The 22,814-nt window shown below is 49.0% G+C and overlaps 2 protein-coding genes across 3 annotated transcripts; both read right to left on the bottom strand.

The window, feature by feature from the left end:
- Window positions 1-2,131: 2,131 nt before the first annotated feature.
- On the bottom strand, window positions 2,132-9,684 carry LOC120658588 (queuosine salvage protein-like). Of its 2 annotated transcripts, none has more exons than XM_039936854.1 (7): window positions 9,442-9,684; window positions 8,821-8,964; window positions 8,001-8,099; window positions 7,647-7,723; window positions 7,216-7,324; window positions 2,878-3,206; window positions 2,132-2,623 (listed from the first exon to the last, which is right to left on the bottom strand). In XM_039936854.1, exons 1-7 carry the CDS (start codon window positions 9,509-9,511, stop codon window positions 2,531-2,533), a joined length of 921 nt encoding a protein of 306 aa, XP_039792788.1. In that variant the 5' UTR covers window positions 9,512-9,684; the 3' UTR covers window positions 2,132-2,530. The 2 variants fall into 2 exon arrangements, with proteins under 2 accessions (XP_039792788.1, XP_039792789.1); XM_039936855.1 differs by having other exon boundaries at window positions 2,132-2,575.
- A 10,795-nt stretch (window positions 9,685-20,479) lies between these two features.
- Window positions 20,480-21,700, bottom strand: LOC120658608 (zinc finger protein 36-like). The gene has a single exon (XM_039936879.1). It carries the CDS (start codon window positions 21,598-21,600, stop codon window positions 20,869-20,871), a length of 732 nt encoding a protein of 243 aa, XP_039792813.1. The 5' UTR covers window positions 21,601-21,700; the 3' UTR covers window positions 20,480-20,868.
- Between the last annotated feature and the right edge of the window lie 1,114 nt (window positions 21,701-22,814).

Below are 22,814 nucleotides of genomic sequence, written 5' to 3'. Positions count from 1 at the left end.
GGAAACTGACCGTGCTTTTAACCGGAAAGAATACGATACTAGAAACTGACCGTACCTAACTTCTGTCGTCAGGTGTCGAATCACCAAATCCCCTTTGCACTGCATTGGATTATACGATCAATCTGTATTATAATTTTATCCGTATTATTACGTACTCCTACTCTACTTAGACCCGTTGTGTCCATGTCACGTTCATGCACGGAGCGGAACAGGAACGGGCGACCGCTAATTCGCCGGCCCCGCGGCGCGGTGCGGCACGGCACTTTTGGCCTTTCGGAGAATAGCATAATTTCCGGGCAGCCGCAGCGCAAGTTGCCAGGGGCATCTTCGCTTTCCGTTTGGGCCGCACTACGCCACGCCACGCCTCGGCCCCCCGCGCTGTCGCGGCTCGGCGGCGTCGTCCGCCCGGACTCGCAGCCGCAGGTCCGAGCCCTGGCGGTGGCGTTGTTCCCCTTTGTCTGGGCAGGTCGCCATCCACCGGCCCTGGGACGCCACCGCGACCGCGATCCCCTCGTTCCACTGGCCAATTGCGGTGGCGCGTAGCCGCACCTGAGATCTTATCTCGGGGTTGCCGATCTTCTGTGGCGCTGGCGTTCCCGGATTGGGTCTCAGCCTCTCAGCTGCTGTACGGGCTGCGGAGTGGACTGATCGATCGTTCGGTGGCTGGTTGCCCGATTCGTTGTGGGAAACACACAAGCCGGGCCCCCGGTGGGGGAACTTTGGTTGCTCCTGTTGTCTAAACCTCGTTGGCAGGCCGTCAGGTTTGGAGGCCACACCGGACCGTGTCGCCAAGCAACGGCTCGTGTAGACATGCCTGGCGGTGTTGGGAGCCAAGCACCTTTCTCAACGTCACGGGTCAGGGTTTCACGGTTAGCGCACGACCGTGTACCGACGGCTCCTGGCCACCAATTCAACATGCCGTGCAGGCGGCAGGCCGCGCCGCCGCCCATGGTTTGTTTGTGCGCAGCCGCTGTGGCCGCGCCGCCCTGCCTAGTGCCGCAGGCAAAGCTTCTGCCGCCGCGGCGCCGCCCACCCAGCCCCGGCGGGCCGGCACGAGGGCAGTCCGTGAACACGGACTGCGCACTGCGCACGCAGGCGGCGCCGCGCACAGGCTCTGCCTTCTCAGAGCCGCGGAAAGCTAGGCCGCTGGCCACTCCGGACGGTCAGACAGGTCCCAGGTGGACGTGGCCACGTGGGTGGGCGGGGACGGTGGCGCGGCGCAAGGGCAGCAGCCAGCAGGGCAGGATCAGAGCCTTGAATGGAGGGAGCCTAACATTTATGCGACACGACATGGCTTTTCCAAGGTTGCTTCCATTGCTCATCCAGCGGTCCGGCCGTGAGCGGCATTCTGGCATAGCGCGCCGAATCTTTTAGGCAAAATAACCATTTTTATCATTCAACTATCGGTTGAGGCTCAATTTCGTCCCTAAACTATTAAAGTGACAATTTCAGTCCTCAAACTTTTCTTTTAGGATCACCACGTCATCTCTAGCATATCTCAGAAGTGTGGCATTTTGGAGCTACTCTGCTGCTTTGATTTTGAGAGGTAGTGAGAAGCAGATTTAATTGTTCATGCTTGGGATCGAAGGATTGGGGGCTTGCTGTCTTCTTAGAGTGGTACTTGTGGTGGGAAGGCATATGAATGATGGCGCTGGTGTGCTCTGTGATTTTTTAAGAGAGGGAGGGGATATTTGTCAATGAGTGTAAGCTGAGGATCATCTGTATTTGGAGTTGAGCGATGCTGGTGGCCGTGTTCATCGCACTGTTGACACCCATACGTCCTGCTCTTGGCAGCCACCAGCAGACAGTGTGGTGATGCTAGAGCTGAGGTGGCGTGACAACAAGGCGTGCCACATAGGAATTGGGGCGAAATTGAGCCTAAAAGAAAAATTTGAGGACCAGTACGGTCATTTTGATAGTTCAAGGACTAAATTGATCCTTAACCATTAGTTGAAGGATGCAATTGGCTATTCTGCCAATCTTTTATCTGGGTCTTGCCGTCTGGGCTCTCGACACCTTCACCTAGGCAGGGTTGTCTCTTTCGCAACAGCATGCCAGCACATTCGGGTGTTTGAATTGTTCAGTGATGAGGTTACTCAAATTTCACCAAACCTCCAGTTGAAACTTTCAGTTACCTGAATTTCATTTTATACCAAAAGGCGATGGAGGCATGGAGCAGTAACTGAAAACCATTGCTGAAAACAAATCAGCAGTAGTTACTTGTGTTCTTACGCATCCAACAAGATCAATCTGGAGAGAAGAAGCATACGGCTACAGTTCATCTGAAAACAGCAGCTGTTCTAGTCACAAAAGGTTGTGCTACTAGCACCATCCATCCTTGATGCGACGACCCTACAATACCTTGCACTTTTTGTGCAATCCCAAGGGGACAAAACTTTCGACACCTATGACAGTTCCAGTTAAGACGAACAAGCCACGACAACACTCGGCCAGCTGAATACCCGCAGTCCCGCACCACGGCACCAGCACCATGCTGCGGCTGGATACCTGTCTGGTCCCAGTTCTTGCCTCAGTAGTAAATCGACAGGGTGCGGTGATGTGACAGCGCCATGTTCTGCACGCCGCAAGACCAGAGCCAGAGATCAATGTCAATGCTCAGAAGCTGCCCAGAAGATGCAAGAGCAAGAGTGGCGTTAGTTCCAAGCCGAAAGACCGTATGTGATTCAATCAAATATACAATTTGATCGACAACGAGAAGAAAAACTGTAACTTCTTTGAAATATGGTACTTTTCGTGACTAGTAACATTAGTGAATGTCAATTTGTTGATCCGATAACGTATCAGTTCGACCCTACCAAATTGCAGGTCAGAAAACACAGCATGAAAGTCTCAGGTGGAACTGGTTCATGTGCCTACCTGCTTTCCAAACTTTTTGCTGATCAGGTCCCTCATCTTTTCGACTGCATAGATTGAGCAAGCGCGAATCTCCACTTCCTCCTCGCTTCCAGGCACGATCTCGCTGTTCGAATCGATCGAGCAAGATAAGTTCGAGCCATATTTCAGTATGCCAAGCTCCCTCAGGACAGCTGGAACAATGTAGTCAGCAAATATGGTGATGGAATTGATGTCATGGAACTCGCCGTAGTTTTGTCCCTTGAAGGCACCCCACAAATCAGCAACAAAGATCTGAGCTCTCTTATACAGGAAAACCTGGTGTCCCTTGTAAAGTGAATGATCCCGGAAACCTATCAAAATTGAAATTGAAAACACCTCAGGTTGCTAAAGAGATGTGCACTTGGTTACTGACCTTACGTATGAGAAAAAACGTTTTGAATGCACATCAAATGTTTAACCTCAAACTCTACATGTTCATGGAAGGTTCAAAAGGTACCATCAAGTTGTGCTACACTATTCGTGAGATTCAATACATTCTAAAATTCTCTGCGAGTGCGAATGCGAGTGCGAGTCCGATTAAGATAGGACTACATCAAGGATCAGCTTTGAGCCCGTATTTTTTTGCTCTAGTGATGGATGAAGTCACAAGAGACATACAAGGTGATATTCCTTGGTGTATGCTTTTCGCTGATGATGTCGTGTTAGTTAATGAAAGCCGTGCGGGAGTGAATAGGAAGCTGGAGTTGTGGCGACAAACGCTAGAGTCCAAAAGTTTTAGACTTAGCAGGACTAAAACTGAGTATATGAGGTGTGACTTCGGCGCCACTCATGAGGAGGGAGATGTTAGTTTGGAAGGCCAAATAGTGCCCAAGAGGGATACCTTTCGATATTTGGGATCGATGCTATAGAGAGATGGAGATATTGATGATGATGTTAGTCATAGAATCAAAGCGGGATGGATGAAGTGGCGCCAAGCATCTGGCGTCCTTTGTGACAAGAAGGTACCTCAGAAGTTAAAAGGCAAGTTTTATAGAACGGCGATTAGACCGGCAATATTGTATGGTGCGGAATGTTGGCCTACAAAAAGGCGGCACGTCCAACAATTAAGTGTTGCAGAAATGCGCATGTTGCGTTGGATTTGTGGGCATACAAGTATGGATCGAGTTCGAAATGATGATATACGGGATAGGTATAACACCCCAGGTGTTTATCACCATAACTACAAAGTTAATCCCATGGTTAATATGATTGTTAGCACTAAATCTGCCTAAACAAAACCACTAAAGAAATTCTTGTTAGCAATTTAACCTGTGAAATGAGAAAATCTGTTTTGAAATGATTTCTAAATAAAGGTTCGCGTCATTTTTGAAATCAAATAATATTAAAAGGTAGGAACAGGGAAAGAAGAATGTTTAGCTAAAAATATAGTTGGGGTGCCAAATGACTCAGTTTTGATGTTTGAACAAATTTTCAAAACAAATCAAGTCGACTCAATCGCAATTTATCTCTGGGAATCATTGTGAACCCGGAACTTCCAGGTGTGAATCCGGAAATTCCGGAATAATCCGGATACTCCGGTATTTCACCCGGATACTCCGGACCTGGAAGTTTATATCACACGTTTTGATCCTTTTTGCTGTTCCCAAACGTTATAAACCGTTATTCACTCTGCTTTCTAGCCCTCCCCGTGCTCTCTCTCTCTTCCCAAGCCCTAAACACCAAATCCACCATCCCAAATCCATCTCAAGACCTCGAAAGCTGCAAATCGGCGTGGAGGATCATCCCTTCCAATCATTCCTCCCTGGGGTGGCTTCAGTTTTAACGGGGTGGCTTCAGTTTCAACTTGAGAAGGTACCCAAGCTAGGGCTAAATGGATTGATCGTTTTAGGATGTTTTAAGCGATTTCTTTTGGGTCAATCATCTTATTATGAATCACTCTACTAGGGTCTAGAAAGGTTTCGATTTTTGTGGGTTGGTTTTGTCTCAATCAAAATTTCAGTTTTTGGGGCGAAAACTGTGTGAAACCGAGAAACTCCAGGTATTAATCCGGATACTCCGGAAATTCTAGAAATTCCGGATTGAAGTCCGGATATTCCGGATTTTTGCAGAATTGTGGACGTCGGGTTGTCTCGGGTAGTGGTGCGTGTATACGGTTTAGGCTTGTTTCAAAGTTACAAATCATACTGCATGCATTCTCATGTCATATGCATACGTGTAGACGCCGCCGCCGAAGGAGATGTGTACGAGGTGATCGCCGGGCCACAGGAGCAGTGGGGGCAAGTTCAGCAGGAGAATTGTGAGCACCCGGCCCAAGGCCCAGCTGAGCCCAGTGTCGAGAAGCAGCCCGAAGGCAAGCCCCGGTGCACATTCTATTATTTTAAATTATGACACCTTTATATGTCTCTATTACTTGTGCATTAAGTTTAGGAATTGTTTGGAACCCTAGTTGCATGATCCCTAGGATTCCCTGAGTTATACTAGTATGTATAGGACGATAGAAGTGCTATGCTTAATGGTTTTCCGGTAGAAGACGAGTGATCTCTTGCACTCGCGAGATATAGGATGTTTAGAAGTCGAGTAATTTCCGGTTACTCGAAGATATAAGATATATCCGTATTCTAGTACATTAGTTGTGAATTTGAGATGAAATGAATGAAGAAATGAGACCGGACGGGAAATGATGAGGATGCATAGGTATGGCAGCAGGACAGGGTTCCTGGGTGTCTTAGTCCCGTCTGTGTCGGTTAAGGACCGGTCGTTGTCGGCAGTGCTGATCGGGGATTGAACTGTACTAACCGCATGCCGGGAGTAGCAGGTAGTCGAAACCGGTAAGCCGAGTACTGCCTTGCTTCGAAAGTACATAACTTCTACCCACCCCTTAGGGCGAGTCGAGTGGCCGCGGAGAATTGGGATGCATATGTTTACTTTTGGTGGTCTCTCATAGGGCTCGGCTGACTATATACAGGTGGGGCGGTTCTGTAGTTCGAGACAGGGAGGGGAAATATTGGTGCGTGGGGTCCGACGGGGCTTTTGCGTGCCGTATTGGTTTGGTCCACCTTGCAAGGTTAAATCGAATCGATTCGCCGTGTCTCGCGGTTATGAGAGCCTTGATCTCTTTGCTGCATCGTAGCAAAACGTTAGAATGTGAGTTATATATATATATATATAATGTTAAACACTAAACTATGATTGATTGCACCACCATGTTTGTTATAGATGGTTTATGCAAATAATAAATTATGGTTAATACATATATATAATCTGGAGCTAAAATAATGAAAGTAAGGATTTACTTTAGTCGTTTTTTCTGCAAAATAACCACCAGCCAAATGTCTTGCATGTCTAGATATGTGGGCTAAGTTATACCCACTGGTCGGGTAAGTCTTGCTGAGTATTAGTTGCTCAGAGTTTGTTGTTAACATATTTCAAGTTTAGGAGCTAACTAGGCTTCACATCGGTGGGCTCGATGTGGCGCCTTGTCTTCACGTCTCGGTAGTTCTCGACTTATTTAGTTCGTTTTATTTATTCTCTAGTAAAAATGTTCTGTAATTTAGATTCTCTTCCGCTGCTATTGTTTATTATGTGCAATTTTAAATTTGAAGCTGTTTTGTAAAAGCCTTAATATTATTTTTTTCTAATATTTTATCATGCTTCATGCTGGTACATTCTGCGCTCGCCTTCGTGCGAGACTTCTGGTGTGTTTCGATCGGCCTGTGGGTTGGAAACAGCCTGTCAAGTTACACTTAATTAAGCTAATGCGTCAAATGATGACGGTTATACTTAATTAAGCGTTTTAACTCGGCGGGTCTGTCACAATAGGTTCAGCACGATGTTTAGGTACGGTGGAATCAAAGAGTTCAATGCATCAAGATTTCTTTTCAAATAAAACCAAAAGGATTGAATCAGGTGCATTTGGCCTAGTTGATGATTGAGCAATAGTTCCACTACTGTCAGTGCAAGAGAAATGAGCATTAAGGACTGATTGTGCTGAGATTCTAGGAAGTCTGAACACCTAAGAAAACAGTAATAATGATTAATAATTGTAAGAAAAGGAAAAAATCATATGGGTTTAAGCATTAGAAATTCAAGCACAACTATCTGATTTTCAATGCCCTAGCCCAAACCAAGTTCATTTGCCTGGACCAGGCACCGGCCCAGCACTGTTCCCTTTCATGTCCACAGTAGTAGGCCACTAGGCCTGGGTCCATATGCAGTGGTCCTGGGTTGCTAAAATGCTAGGCCATTCCAGTTTCACTCACTGTACTACTGTAAGTGGCTACAATCAATAGGTCCAGCCAGGACCATTTGACAAATGCCCCATATGGTTTTTCCAAATCAAATGTCGGGTAGAATATTTACCAGGAAAATGTCGGGTGATGAGTTCAATCAGAGTTGCAGCAGAGTTTTCAGCAGACTTCACTAGATTAGCAGCCTGACCTCCAAAGCTTCTTTCAAGTTCCAATCCAACCTTGAGAAATGAAATAGAAATGGTTCATAATAAAGTAACAACGTTGGGGAAAAAGAGAGTAATTCTTGGTGGGAAGAAACTGTTTTTAGAGTACTCATGCAGTCATGCTAAGATGAAAATTACAGTAATGGCAACAAGCCAACTATCAGAATAGAGCTGACCAGTGAGGATTAGAAATCAAAGTGATGACTAAATCATGAATGAACTGGGTTGGAGTATGAAAGTTGATAAGTGATGATATGTTCCACAAACATGAGCGTTAACCAAGAGAGTTCTCTAACTGAAATGTTCGATGTAGCAATTATCCATTATAGAGTATTACCTCATGGAGGAGGCGCACTCTTTCCTCCTCAATTGGCAGTGGTCGTGGCCAGTTCAGAAGTTGGCGGAGCTCAGGCCCTACATTTTGCATAAGCCCTTCTCAGTTAGCAGGTATTCTTTTTTTGAAAGGAATCTAGCAGGTATCTACTTAAATGTTTTTCAATTAGCACAAGAAAAAGATCAACTTCTTTTCTAAACAGAAAAAAGATTTAAAAAAATGTCCGGAAACTAAGAGGATTGCACTACATGCAATTAAGCTTAAGATGTAAATGTTCATTTATATCAGTTGATCCTGGAAATATGGCCATAAACTAATGACACAACCTCACAAGATGCCAATCAGGGAAGAAGTTACCAGTGTAATTCTTAAGGCGGTCAGCATCAAGTGCAGTCTTATCTTTCTCCAAGGCTAACTTCAGTCCAGAAGCCAAATGGTCATAGCTCAAGTCCTTATCTGTTCAAGGAAAAATATTACAATAACTTCATCATGATTGTAGAAGAGACACACGCAAAAGAAAATCAGAACTGAAAATTCTACTGCAGCGCAATAAGAAACAATGGTTTCAGGCAAAACTACAAAGCTGTTACACATGTAACGGAATGGAATTGCATAAACAATACACAAGGGACACCATGGATTTTAAGGCACAAGTGCGAAGTGTGGAGAGTAACTAGACGTATATATATAAAAAAGTAGTAACTAAAAAAATACATCGAAAAAAGAAAATGTAAGGGACCAACTTCTTAGAGACCCCACAACCAACTCAACAGGCCTGTGATCAACGAAGCTACTGAATTGCCACAGAAGCATTACTAGTGGAAACATCCATATTCTTATTATGTATATACGCACGCATTATAGTCAAAAGTTTCCAGACAATAACAGTTAAAGTCAAACATGTTGGCAGCCCACATGACTGATTGACTACGAGTTGAAAGTATACTGAATCGCTTAAAACTTTCTTTCCAACGTACACCTGTACCAAGGCTATAAGTTATACCTGATAAAAAAGGCCACAAGTTACACAAGTGAAAGAATTGCAAAATAAGATTGGCAATGTCTAATGTCCGCTGGTTTTATTCTGCAAATCTTTATGTGCCGGTCAGAGGAATAGTACAATCATTCTGATTCGTGTTCATAAGACACATTGATTTTTTTTTGCCTGAACTTATACCTGGCCAGAAGCAGAAGTTAAGTGCATCCAAGACGAAGAGGTACTGGACTGTGAGCGGCCCATTGTCGAAGTAATGTATTCCTTCGAAATCCCACTCAACTTTTGGAACATTCCCCTGGATTTTGTCCACCGCCTTCTCAATTTCTGCAGGAAATAAAAAACAGCCACAGGTGAAGAGCAATAACTATTACTGAGAATTTCACGAGGAAAGCTATTACAAAATAATCGAACCAAAAAAATACTGCACCATACAAAAGTTACGAACAGCACACAGATGCGTGCCAGATATTAATATATTATGCCCAGCTTATTTTCAGAATAAATTGCTGAACAGTAATCAAACGACAAGGAATTGGCAAGTAGAAAAATACGAATGAAAAAGGATTATAAAACTGGCGATTGGAACCTATTCTCAACATAAATAAATCGAACAGGTTCTACTCCGTATCTCAACACAAGCAATCGGCAGATAAATAAAAAAATAAATAAGACGACATTTCCGAACCTTAAACCCCCATCATCCCGTAAGCATCTCACTAGAGCAGCAAGCAATTAACTCAACGTACCACCAGTTCACAGCAGGGCAAAAAGCCACAACGCGCAGGAAAAGAACAGGCCTACCTTGCAGGTCGACGGTGACATGGGAGGAGCGGCTGGCTACCCACGCCGCCGACGCGCGCACGGCCTCCATGGGCGACGGCGATTCGGATAAGGTTTGCGCGCTTGCGGTCCGGTCCTAGCCTCCTAGGCAATGGCGGGGGAGGGCCGGGTCTGCGTCCTGCGGGTGGGGCGCGGGCGAGGAGACCGTGAAGGCGAGAGGGGGTGGGTGACCGGGTGAGGCCCGTGACCGCGATGCCGGCGCGGCGCGTGTGGTTTTACCGTTTTCCAGAGGGTTTTGGTTTTGGACCTTGGTGGTGCCGCATTTTTTGCTTTCTGATCCTTCTCGTAAAAGATTTTCACAAATAGACCCATAGCGAAACGAATTGCGTCTTTGGACCCAAGGGGTCGGCGCCATGGCTTGTGCCGCCGAGGATGGTGCCGAGATATTTGCCACTAAGCTGATATGGCGTCGACGTGGCAGCTACCTCGGCGCCATAACCGGTGGCGCCGAGCTCAGCGCCAGCTGTTGCGGCGCTGAGGTGCTCAGCTCTGCAAGCTTCGAGGGATGGGCTGCCCGGCGCGCTAGCTATCCAACACTTTTCTTGCATTTATGTTACGAATTAATATATGTGCTCGATCAAGTACTGAGCCTGACTAGTTTCTGATATCGGTTCATCAGAGCTTTAGTATCCCAATGCTTATTCCTTCCTGACTTTTTAAGAGCAGCCACAGCATGAGTGAAAAATTAGGAGAGAGAAATTTCTAAGCCTCGATTTTGCCACTGGAGTTGCCGATGCTTGATCAGTACAAGCATAGAAAGTGTGCTAATTAAACTAACATGTCCTTTTTCATGCACCTATATGGTTGCATGCATATCTTTTAATTGGAAAAGACATAAAAATAATGCACAATTAAAATGATTGGGTCCACTCTCAACCTAGGATGCCTTATATTTGATGACAAATTTTGAATATCAGACTGCCTTATATTTGAGAATAGAGGAAATATGTAGAGGTATATTTAATGCTATGAAAACTGTAGAAATGTTAAGAATACCCTTACAATTGATTAGATGCTAATATCTCACAAGCCAAGTTAATCAAATACATATGCGGTAGAAGGAAAAAGACTAATACAAGAATAAGTGAGCAAATATTTGGAGTACTTTTCTCGAGTCCGCGCACAGGGACCCGCATGTCAAACTAGTATATGGATATGCGTCTTGGTGAAAACTCCAAGCGTAGGGCCAAAACACAGAAAGACGGAGAAATGCATATAGCGTCATGTGGCACAGTACTTGCGTTGGGCAGCTGCTAGCGTGCCGGTGGTGCAACGCCATCGCTCGAGGAGCACCTGGGCGCCACAGCAGATGGCGCCGAGCTCGGCGCCACCGATTATGGCGCCGAAATAGCTGCCATGTCGACGCCACATCAGCGCAGTGGCAAATATCTCGGCGCCATGACTCACGACGCCGAGACGTGTTATCTCGGTGCCACGAGCCATGGCGCTGACCCCTTGAGTCCAAAATGCAATTCGTTTTGAAATTTTTTTACGAGAAAGGTTAGGAAACAAAAAAAATGCGGCTTGGTGGTGGTGGTGGGGCCCGGTGGGTAGCTTCCAATTCCAAAGGCCTCGAAGAGGCTTCCCGCTGGGGGAGCACGAGGAATTGCGCAGGGCGCCGGGGCCGCAGCCCAAGTGCCCAACGACAGACAACGAGTGGCAGTGGTGGGCCTGGTCCGTGGAGTTTGACCCACCCATTGCCATGGGCACATCCTTGTGAAGGCAAATGACTGGAGTAGGTTCTTCAAAAAAAAATGACTGGAGTAGCCCTCTCTACTTTTTCATAAATCCATCCCTCTCTTTGTCCCATAAACAAATGGACATCAATCGAAAGAAGTACTAAGATTTAAAAAAATTACCAAGAGCATCTCCAACAGAATTTGTATCTTGCCTTCCATCTGTTAAAAAAACAGAGAAAGGGCCCAAAACCCGGTTCCAACAGATAGTGTATCCTCCTCCGTTCTTCATCCCGTCTTATATCCGTCCGCCGCCGCCCTGCATTTTTGCAGGACGCGCATCCGCTCGGAAAACGCCCTCCCGCGCGATTTCGCCAGGCACACGCGCTGCCGTCGAGCTAGCCCGCCACCGCGCTATTCTCGGGATCCCACCGCCGTCAAGCTGGCCCACCGCTGCGCTGCCTTGTGGTCCTGCTGCCGCCCCTCCCTCAAGGTCCTGCCAGCCACGCCGTCCCTTGAGCTCCCGCCGTCGTCAAGCTGGCCCACCGCCGCGCTACACTCGGGATCCCGCCGCCGTCGAGCTGGCCCCCTGCCGCGCTGCCCTCGAGCCCCCGCTGCCGCCATGGAGCCGCTCCCTGGCGGTGGCGTGATGCAGCAGCCCGTCGCGGTCGCTTGTGGCTTCGTGGTCGCCCGTGCTTTCGCGGCGGCGGCGGTGTATGCGGCTGCCGAGCGAAGTCAATCCGTCGTAGCGAGAAGACAATCCGTCTGACCGATTCTGAGAATCTTCCAGAAACTGGCTTGTCTTTTGTGGTAGGTGGGTCAAAATTAATATTTTTGTGGGACAAATTTTAAACTCTAGAATTGTATTTATTTTGGAACGGAGGGAGTATCTTTTTAGAAGTCTGCTAAAACTCTATATTTACAAAGTAGGATACAAGTTCTGTTGGAGATGCTCTAATAGAGTAGAATTTTTTTGAAAGGATTACTAGAGTAGAAAGATGCGTCTCAAAGTTTTAAGGTTCTTTTATCTTTTGCAAGACAGACATGGGTTAGTTTTGATTGGATAGGAAAGCTGATGTTCTATTTTGGCACCGCTCTGTTATTGAGAAACTACCCTCCATCTCTTAAGGAACCGCGTTTGTGAGGGAAACACGATTTTCGAGCGACACATATTAAGGGACAGAGAGGGTATGTATCTACTCTGAAACCTTGGTACATTAGTCAACTGTAATCTTCATTCCCATAGGCCAGAGCTACGTGTCTTGTCTCCCTGGACGAAATAAGGATCCTAGGTCCTGTTTGGAACATTAGCCTATGGCTAGAGATAATATTTAGTCTTGAATTGGTAGGCTAAAGATTAGCCTAAAATGGGTTGTTTGGATTCATGGGCTAATGTCCACCATCTCTCTTCTATTTTCATGTCTAGGTGTATGTGCATACTCAACTTTTTGTGGAAACCATGCAAAATTAGCCACATTATCACCTCTTGGAGGGGCTAAAGATTTTGGGTGGAATAATCCACTTTAGCTCAAAATTATCTCACATATTTGGATGCATGAGAAATAATTTGGAACTAAAAAGTGAGGGCTAAGGATTATCCCTTAGATCCAAACAGGGCCCTAGTACTTGAGGCCATTGTGATTTGTATTTTGTTTCTCGCCCTCTATCCGGTCACTTTCTTTGTCTTGGCAGACACGAGGGATTACACCACGTGTATTGGCAATGACGCGCGTACCACGCGGGAGTTTTTTTTTTCTTTCTCCTGTTAACCAACAAACATCATTCTCCCTCCCTCGTCAAAAATTGACTACTTGCTCTCTCTTTTTTAAAAATTCAAAAGGCAAGAGTAGATATTTACGCGTATCGTGTCAGAAGTCTTTTGTTTAAGTGCCGTAATGCAAAGTACACACTGCATGTGTACTGACTAATGTTTTGTTTTGGCCTGGCAAACGAATGAACTCTACACGAGCAGATGGAAGGAATCAAACGAAACGAAACTTCCCGGTACACATCATTCGTTGCCTTTTAACAGAGCCGACTGCAACTTTGCAAGGCTGCTAGAGGTATTCTGAGCCGACACTAGTTCATAGAGGTAGTTGCCGTAGTCATATCGTTTTTTTTAGAGAGAGTATGAATTCACACATACAAAGGAAACTGCATCCGACTTCTCACGGAAAGAAAAGAAAGCTTGAGAGGAAGTCACTGGCCGGACGGAGTGTGACTCATCACAATCATTCATCCTCAAGCAGAAGCTGCCGAACAGCCGAAGAGCACATATAGAGCAAGGAGCGGCGCATACCAAGCAGCCAGCTCAGCTCGATCAGCGCCGACACGTAGCAGCTCTACTCATGTACACAACGTGGAATATTTGGAAGGAAAGGAATAGAAGAGTTTTTGAAAAGAAAACAATGACAGCTCCACTGGTATTCAACTGCATTTTGGAAGAAATGAGCCTACGGCAAGCAGCTTTGAGAGCGCTGAGCACCACGTAGTTTTTATGATAATTTTGTTCACTGTTGAGTATGAGTGCTCCTTGTTTTATGTAATATCGACTTAAGTAACTGTTAAACTCTGCTTCTTCTTCTTCTTAAATGATTTGGCAGTGCTTCTGCCGGTTCTTCAAAAAAAAAAAGCTCACGGGGCTCCTGATTGGCTGACACTTCCACGCGTCTTTTTTTTTTGAGGGGGAAACTCCACACTAATTCATAGAAGAGTACTGATTACAGACGCCCGTAGGCGGATCGATGAGCCAGACACGCCGGCCAAGTGAATTATGGATAGCACTCCTTGCTAGACTATGCGCGTCGTGGTTGGACTCCCGACGTTCATGGACGAACTCAGCCTTCAGGAACTGTTCTGAAGTCGCCCTGATCTCTTTGGTTATTTGGCCATACTGCCCCATTGACTCCTCCTGGATGCTGCGAATTGCATTGGCGCAATCACTCGCCACTCGGATCTTTTGGAGTAGGAGGTCACTTGCAAGTGCCAAACCCTCTCTACATGCCATTGCTTCCAGAGTTTCTGGGTCCAAAATCCCTGAGAAGGTCACCGCTGACGCTCCGAGGAAGAGACCTGTACTATCCCGTGCCACCGCTGCTACTGCAGCCAAACTCGAATTCTTGGAAGTGGCGGCGTCAACATTTATCTTTGTCAGACCCGAGGGAGGGGGAATCCACTTGGGATGTTGGTCCCGCCTCACCTGCGTTGTTTTCTGAAGTGGCTTCACAAGACCAAGCTCGGCAATAAACCGACTCACAAAACAATGTGTTGACAGCGGACTCTGGAAATTCTGCTCATGGATAGCCTTCCGCCTTGCATACCAAATGGCCCACAATGTTATGACCACTCTGACCAGGTCATCCTGGGGCAAAGACGAGCACACTGTTGCTAACCATGCTCGTGCATTATGATCTTGCAAACCTCCAATGAACTCTGCAATATCTTCCTTCTCGAGGGCCCAAACACACCTCGCCATGTTGCAATCTAGCAGAGCATGCTTCCAGGAGTCCTCAGCACCGCAAAGCGCACAAATGTTGCTCGGTGCCATTTTCCTATGGTGTAGGAGATCTCCCGACGGTAGTGTTTGCCGGGCTAGCCTCCATAGGAACACTCTGATCTTGGACGGAACTTGAACATGCCAAAGCGACGCCCATTCTTTCTCCTCTGCTCTGAAATCAGATTTGCCGGGTCGGCCATCCAGCCATGCTGTTGTCCTTTCCCGATTCAAAACGAGCATGCGATAGGCCGATTTAACCGAGAAGATCCCCTTCTTCTCATAATGCCATGCCCAAACGTCATCTTGTCTTCTGGTACTCAAAGGAATGCTACAGATTACCTCGGCATCAATGGTGTTAAAGAAGCGGGTAACCTTCTGCCGGTCCCAGCTTGCCGTCGTTGGATCAATAAGCTCACTCACTAGCTGTGGAGGATCGGCTGCAGCAGGAGACAGAGGCCTGAGTAGACCGTCCCTGGGTAGCCAATTGGTTGACCAAATCTTAGTGGATTCACCCGTGCCGATCCTTCGGATAATGCCTTGTGCCAGCACCTCTTTTCCATCGATAATCGCACGCCAAATTTTGGACGGCCGTGCACCCAAAGTGGCCTCCAGAAACTCCCCATTAGGGTAATATACTGACTTGAGGATGCGAGCGCTGAGAGACTCCGGTTCCTGCAGTACTCTCCATGCTTGACAAGCCAAGAGCGTCAGATTGAAAAGTTCTATGTCGTGGAAGCCCATACCACCCAAGAACTTGGGCTTTGTCATGTCGTCCTAGGCAACCCAGCACGTCTTTCTCTGGCCATCTTTGCTGCCCCACCAGAATCTCCGCAACACACCATTGATGTGCTCGCACAATCCGCGTGGTAGTCTGAAACATGACATGGAGTAAGTGGGAATCGCCTGAGCAACTGCTTTGATTAAGACTTCCTTTCCCCCTGCTGAGAGCGATTGTTCCATCTATCCTTGGACCCTCTTCCACACCCTATCTTTTAGGTAATTGAAAGCACCGTTTGTCGAAGCTCCCACGTCAGAAGGCATGCCCAAGTATTTCTCGCTGAGGGACATGTTGCGTACACTCAGCTCATCCATAATTTCTCCTATGATGGTGGCGGAAACCCCTTTGGCAAAATGAATAGAGAATTTCTCCATGTTTACCTGCTGGCCCGAAGCCCGACAGTAAACCTGCAGCACGTCATGAATCTCTTGTGCATTCTCCGTACTCGCTCTGAAAAACAGCAGGCTGTCATCCGCAAAGAGGAGGTGACTCACCACCGGGGCCAACGGCGCCACCATAATTCCCTTATGGTTCGATGGCTGGATTCTCGATTTGATAAGGCACGAAAGGCCCTCTTCTGCCAACAGAAACAAATACGGGGAGATAGGATCTCCTTGACGAATACCTCTCGTCGGGTTAAAACTTTCAAGCCGATCACCATTAAAGAGAACCGAAAAAGATACAGTAGATACCAGCCTCATTATCATGCTCACCCAAAGCTGATGGAAACCCAGCTTTGTCATAATTGCCTGTAAATAAGGCCATTCCACACGGTCATACGCTTTACGCATGTCCAGCTTCAAAGCACAGCATCTGGAATCCCGCCCCTGCCTCCGCTTCATGTAATGCAAACATTCATATGCAGTAATAATATTATCAGTTATGAGGCGCCCCGGAACAAATGCCGATTGCTCTTCTAATATGATCATTGGCAAGATTCTCTTGAGTCTATTTGCTGCCACTTTGGACACTATCTTATAAATGACATTGCACATGCTAATGGGTCTAAACTGGCCAAGTTCATCCGCCTGCGCCACCTTCGGTATGAGGACTATCAGGGTATTATTGATACTTGCTGGATCATCTTCTCCATTCAGCACCCTCAAAACCACCGAAGTAACCTCTTCCCCACAAAGATCCCAGTGCCGCTGGAAAAAATGCGCCGGAAAACCATCCGGGCCCTGTGCCTTTGTGGGAAACATTTGGAACAGGGCCTCTTTCACCTCCCTGCTATCAAACGGAGCCAACAGTAGATCGTTCATCTCAGGCGTAACTCTGGTTGGCACTGCATCCAGGACCACCTCCATATCGCTCACTCCCTCAGAGCAATATAAGTTCTTATAAAACATTGTTGCAAGCTTGCTCATCTCGCGGCATCCTCCGTCACCTGGCCATCTGGCCTTTTGAGCTTGCTAATCTTGTTTGTCTTCCTTCTCAGACTCGCCCTTAGATGGAAGAAACGGGTGTTCTTATCCCCTGCCGACAGCCACCTGATTCTTGATCGCTGTTGCCACATAATCTCCTCCCTATGGTTCAATTCAACGATCCGATCAGTCAATTTGATCTCCTCCTGCGTCGGTCCCGCACGCAGAGGGTTCGCTTGCATGGCTTCCAACTCCTCTTTAAGCTTCCTCAACTCGAGGCGAACATGCCCAAAAGTGTGACGGCTCCAACCTTCTAGCTGCCCTGCCACTGATGTTAATTTCCGTTGCAGATCAGCAAGGGTCGTAGCTTTGTCTCCCTGCCACACCTCACTGAGCCAGGGATTAAAATCCTCATGTGATTCCCACATGATCTCGTACTGGAACCTTTTCTTCCTCTTTCTACAATTCTTGTCACGTTCCTGCTAACACCTTAGCAGAATTGGTCCATGATCCGAGGCCACAGCCGTCAGGTGACTGACCGTCGCCACAGGAAAACGACTGGTCCACTCCGGGGTGGCTAGGGCACGATCAAGACGAACACGACAGTATGAGCCACCTGCCACCTGCTTCTCAAAGGTCCAGCTTCGCCCCTCATAACCCAGATCATAGAGGCCGCACACATCTGCCATATCTCGAAAGCCGGCAATTTGATTATAGCTCCGCTCCTGCACGCCGACATGCTCCGATCGATGTAGAACTTCATTGAAGTCACCTATACACAGCCAGGGAAGAGACGAAGAAGATTTTATATGTTTGAAAAGGTCCCATGTTTTAAATCTCTCACTGGTCTGTGCTTCACCATACACACATGTCAATCTCCATGGCTCACATCTTTCCTCATGGATAATGGCATCAATGTGATACTGAGAATACGGTAAAATATCAATCTTTATATCATTATTCCAGAAAATCCCCAGCCCTCCACTACGGCCAGAACTGCTTACAGCAAAAGCATTAGCATAGCCTAGTGTATGTTTTAAACCTTCTACCCATGACTTGTGTACCTGGGTTTCAAGCACGCAAAGCACTGTCGGGGCAACATCCTTCGCGAGATCGCGAAGCTCCTTCACTGTCGCGGTGTTGCCCAAGCCACGACAGTTCCAACTTAGGCAACTCATTGCGTCTGGCGGTCCTCCGCCTGGGAGGCCGCCATTGGCTTCAGGGGTGATGAGCTTGCACTGCGGGCTGCTGCCCTCTTCATGCGCTTCTGTTCCCTTGGGGGAACATGCTGTGGAGGGGGTGGGGGAATCCCCTTAGAGCTGGAACTCGCCGACGCAGAAGGTTCATGCGCTTCAATTGTTTTTGCTCGCTGGATTTCCCATGCACGTTCTCCACTGGGGTTACCACACCTTTGCCCGGCTTGAGGCAGTATCAAGGATATCACCGTCCAAGCCCCTCTCCTCCGGCATCCTCTTCCTCGCTCCACTGCTCTCCGAGCCTTGTGTCTCTTTCTCCTTCCACACCCTAGTCCTCGGGCCGCCCCTTGTCGCATGTTTTGTCCGCTCTGCTCCTGTGGTGCGCCCCTTGTCGCATGTTTTGTCCGCTCTGCTCCTGTGGTGCACTCCGGCCCCGAGGTCCATCCTTCCCTGCATTAAAGACGCCTCGCACACGAGGTGTTCCAGCGCACCACGTCTCGGCTGCTGCCAGCATCCAATCTCCGTACTACAGTGCCTCCTCGCCATGTTCTCCCGTGCCGCACTCTAGATGAGTATGGCCCATCACGCCGCAGTGAGCACAAAACCGAGCCATCTTCTCATATTGCACGAGTAGCAGCATACTCTACTGCCCCTCTGGTGCTAGAGTGACAAACCTCGTCAGAGGTTTGGATGCAAGTAGGTTGATCCTGGCCCGATGGAAATCTCCACCGCTTGTTGGAATAGCCTTCATCTCCACGCTGATCACCTCTCCCACTTTCCCCGCCAATTGCTTCAGTATCTTCTCAGTGCGATATAATGGCGGTATCTTGTGAATCTGTATCCAAACTTGGACTCTGTTTGGTTCTACCGACGGTAAAGGCGTTGCCCCGTCGTATTCTTCCAACATCAATGCACACCCCCGAAACAGCCATGGTCCATCCTCCATGATTCGTTTCCAGTCGCCCAAGCATGACGCTTGTACCATGTATAGGTTCCTTGCTATCGGCCTGAATGTAACCTCGCGAGCAGGATTCCAGGCTGCCATCATTGTTGAGGAAAGTGATTGATCGCTAAACTGCTTAACTGTCAACAGCTTGGCGACTGCGAGCCACTTCACCTTCGGCAGATTTTCCCTCTCTTCCTTTGCCAGCACCACGCCGTCACGCTCGGCGTCATTCAACTGCAGCTTCTGCAGGAGAGTATTGATGTCCACCTCGCACTTCTTTGATCCCGCCCTGGTCGGGTTCGCCGCCATCTTCAGAAAGCCCGATCCCGGCACCCCACGCCGACAGCCTACATGACCTCCTGCCAAGGCCGAGCAGTTGAGCAAAGTCAACCCCTTGTTCAGCCCGAGCAGAGAGGCTGGAGGGCACGCCAGGAGCTGGAACGGGGAGATCGAAACCCTCGCCGGCAAGAGTCGCCAAACCCTAGGCCAAAGCGCTAGGTCTTTCCACTTCCACGCGTCTGATGCTGCCGTGCTGTCCCGTCTTCTAGAGGCCAGGTATGCACCCCCCCCCCCCCAGTGGGCCATCCTGGCCCAGCATGGCTCTTTCGGTCCATGGCGCACTCCCGCGACGAGGACGCGCCATCCGTCTGAATTTCCGAAAGCAGGAGGACCTGAACCTGAACTCCACAGACGTTTACCAAGTTCACTAGTCACCGTTGCTTCGAAGGACGCTTTACACTTCATACTTGCCTGGTCCCTGCCCAATTTCCCAAATTACCACCAGACACCGTGTGCGCTGAAGACACCAAAACCGCAGCTCAGTTTACGCGACGTACAATTAACAAAGATGATCAGCCACTAGCCACTAATAACTAAAGCAGCAGCTTGGTCAGAACTTGTGTGCACGGGATTCAGGCGAAATTCCTCCGTGCCACGGCGGCCAGGGCGCTCGCCAGAAGCTTCCTGGTGCGGGCCACAGAAGCCACTTGATCCAGCCAGAGTTGGGAAGGTGGATTGGAATCATCACGACCCGAACCGAAGGTTAACGGGGCCGGCAGGCAGCCTCGGTCGATGTCGGCTGTATGTATGGCGAGACCGAGCAACAAGCGTGGCGCCGCACGTCTGATGACGAGTGGAGCCAGCCAGCCAGGCAGGCTGGGGCGACCTCTCCCAAGCTAAGCCAACCACAGGTCAAAGCTGCATGCGCCCGCGTCGCTGTCCACATGAGCAGCCCAGCACGATTTTTTTAGCGCGCGCAGCGTGTGCTGGTACTGGTAGCGCGCGGTAGTAGTAGCTTGCAGCTTCGGCTCGGTGTGCTGTGGACGGCACTGGCCGCTAATGGAATAGTGGCAGCAAGATCACACGCAATCATGCGTGGATCAAGCCCATTTATTGGCATATATATATATAGCAGATATGTAGACATAAACGTGGCTAGCTAGTATGATTTTGCTGTCACGAGTGTAGACGCTACGATCGTCATCAGTGTTTCACTTTCACACCCTATGGTAGATAATAGCTAGTACCGTGTGGAATTTAGAAGGGTATAAAAAAGTTTCCTTGCATATGTGTATATATATTTTGACTAACGGGTCTTTACAAGTAAGTGCTACAGATCCTAGCCGTCGGGTTGTTGATCCGGCGGCTCAGGGCCGGGTCACAAAATATGGACAGGAATGGATCAATGGGTAAGAAGGACAGGATGGAGCCACGTAAACCAGCTCCCTAGCTCTGAAAGAGTAAGCCACCACCGAACCGAGCGGGTCCGTGCTTATCGCATTCACACATCGATCAAGCGCAGTCCGCGTCACGCAAACCGGAATTAAATCAAGCAATCAACCAACCAATTAACCAGCAAAAACCTACTAGCAAACAACTCCTAGAGACAGCAAAACCTACGCCGCCGCCGCCGCCAGAGAAGCTGGTGATCTATCAGACCACGAGCAGCATCATGCGCACCCGCTTGGCCTCCGGAAGCGCGCTCTCGGCGTCCACCGCCGTCGTGGCGGCCGCTGCGGCCGCGGCAGCCAGGTTGAGATCGAAGTCCCTGAGCACGGACGTCGCCTGGGCTGCGCTAGCCTTGGTCTTGTCGGCCTTGATACCGTCCGCGCCCGCGGCGCCGCCGCCTTCGTAGTGCAGCCGCTTGTGCCCGCCCAGCGCCTGCCCCGACGGGAACGTGCGGAGGCAGAGCGAGCACTGGTGCACCTTCTCCTCCGCGTGCGCGACGCCGCCGCCGAGGGGCGCTGCCTCGTCGCCCGCGGGGGCTGCCGCCGCCGCCGGCTGTGGCGCCGGGGTTGGCGTCGGCGTCGGTGGCTTCCGGTGGCTCGTCTTGTGCCCGCCGAGCGCCTGGTACGACGGGTACACCTTGCCGCACACGGAGCACTCGTACCCCTGGCCCGCCTTCGCCGCGCCCTTGGCGGCGGCGACGACCCCGCCGCCGTCCCCGGCGTCGCCGCGGACGCCGCGCGAGAGCATGAGGAGGGAGAGCACGAGGTACTCCTCCTCGGACTGCTCGGCTCCTCCGCCGCCGCTGGGGCTCCCGGCGCGGCGCTTGGAGCGGCGCCCCCCGCGCGCCCACGAGTCCACCCGCGGCGGGGACGGCGGCGGCACCGGCGGCTTGCTGGACACGTCGAGGCCCGCGTCGAGCGACATGGCGAGCGACATCGATCGCCGATCGATCTCCTCTCTCGCGGAGTTGACCCGGAGCAGCGCGGAGGGAGCGAGAGAGAGAGGTGGACAAGTAGGAGAGTGGTGGGTGTGTGCGACTGAGCGTGGCGTGATGGAGGCGTGGGCTGGGTGCCCGAATATATAGGCTAGCTGCGGGCGGTGCGGGGGAGGGGAGGGATAGGTGGGGGAGTGAGTGAGCAGCAGCAGTGCGGATACGGCCGGGAGAGGCGCAACGCAGCCGTGGTCGAGTAGGCGGCGGGCGGGGGAAGACGGGCCTTGTTTGTTCCTACTCAGATTTCTTAGCGGACGCAAGCCGAGAAAAAATCTCGCATGCATGGAATACCAAATGAAACCTATTTGCAAAATCTCTTCAGGGATGGGTGTAACTTTTTGTGACGAATCTAATGACAGTAATTAATCGATGATTTGTTACAGTAATGCTACAGTAATCGTTCTCTAATCACGTGGTCAAAGGCCTCATTAGATTCTTCGAGATCACTAACGCGTGAGTTTTGAAGTTGGTTTAGTAAATTCATTTTTGTTTGATACCATAATTAATAGTCAAAATATTAATTTCCTAGCCTGCTAGGAAACCAAACAATGAAACAAGGCCAATGTAAAGCGGCAAGTAGCGCGGGCTGGGGGGGACCCACGCCCACGCGCGGCGCACGTCTGGACCGTGACGGAGAGTGACTTGGTGGTCAAGGCATCCGCGCCCATGGATACGTGATCCGACGGCTCATGGCGTCGCCGGGCTCCGGATTCCGCGCTTCTGCGCCGTCCGTTCTTTTGGCTTCGAGGAGGGTAGATGCTCTCTGGTGGTGTTCGCGCGACACGCACACGCGCCAAACGCGTGGGTGTAATGCACTAGCAATTTTCAATATTTAGGATTTTTTATTCAAAGTAATAGATGCAAATAGTTTATTTAGACACATAATTATAATTCTTTTGTACTAAAATTACAGGCACAGGTGTGGTGTTTTTACATGACTTTAGAGAGAAATGAACCTTATTTATAGAAATATATCGTTTGGGTATTTAGTAAAAGTAACTAAATATTATTTTTTCGAGATTACATAATACAACTCAAACACTCACAAACGCATACACACTCACCCTTATCAACGCACGAATGCAAACCCTATCCCTATGAGCATCTTTGAAGACCAAGCTTGCAAACACTTTTGACATGAGTAAAATGTTTTAGTTAC

Source organism: Panicum virgatum, chromosome 2N, assembly GCF_016808335.1.
Source record: "Panicum virgatum strain AP13 chromosome 2N, P.virgatum_v5, whole genome shotgun sequence".
NCBI classification, from domain to species: domain Eukaryota; kingdom Viridiplantae; phylum Streptophyta; class Magnoliopsida; order Poales; family Poaceae; genus Panicum; species Panicum virgatum.
This window is presented reverse-complemented; position numbering and strand designations above follow the sequence as displayed.

Bases quoted from the DNA above. Each gene is read 5' to 3' on its own strand.
- LOC120658588 (XM_039936854.1), bottom strand. From the start codon at position 9,511: ATGGAGGCCGTGCGCGCGTCGGCGGCGTGGGTAGCCAGCCGCTCCTCC. The intron at 8,100-8,820 runs GTATAAGTTCAG...TTCCTTGAACAG, and splicing joins TAACTTCTGCTTCTGGCCAG to ATAAGGACTTGAGCTATGAC. The intron at 7,724-8,000 runs GTAACTTCTTCC...TGCAAAATGTAG, and splicing joins CCGCCTTAAGAATTACACTG to GGCCTGAGCTCCGCCAACTT.
- LOC120658608 (XM_039936879.1), bottom strand. From the start codon at position 21,600: ATGTCGCTCGCCATGTCGCTCGACGCGGGCCTCGACGTGTCCAGCAAG.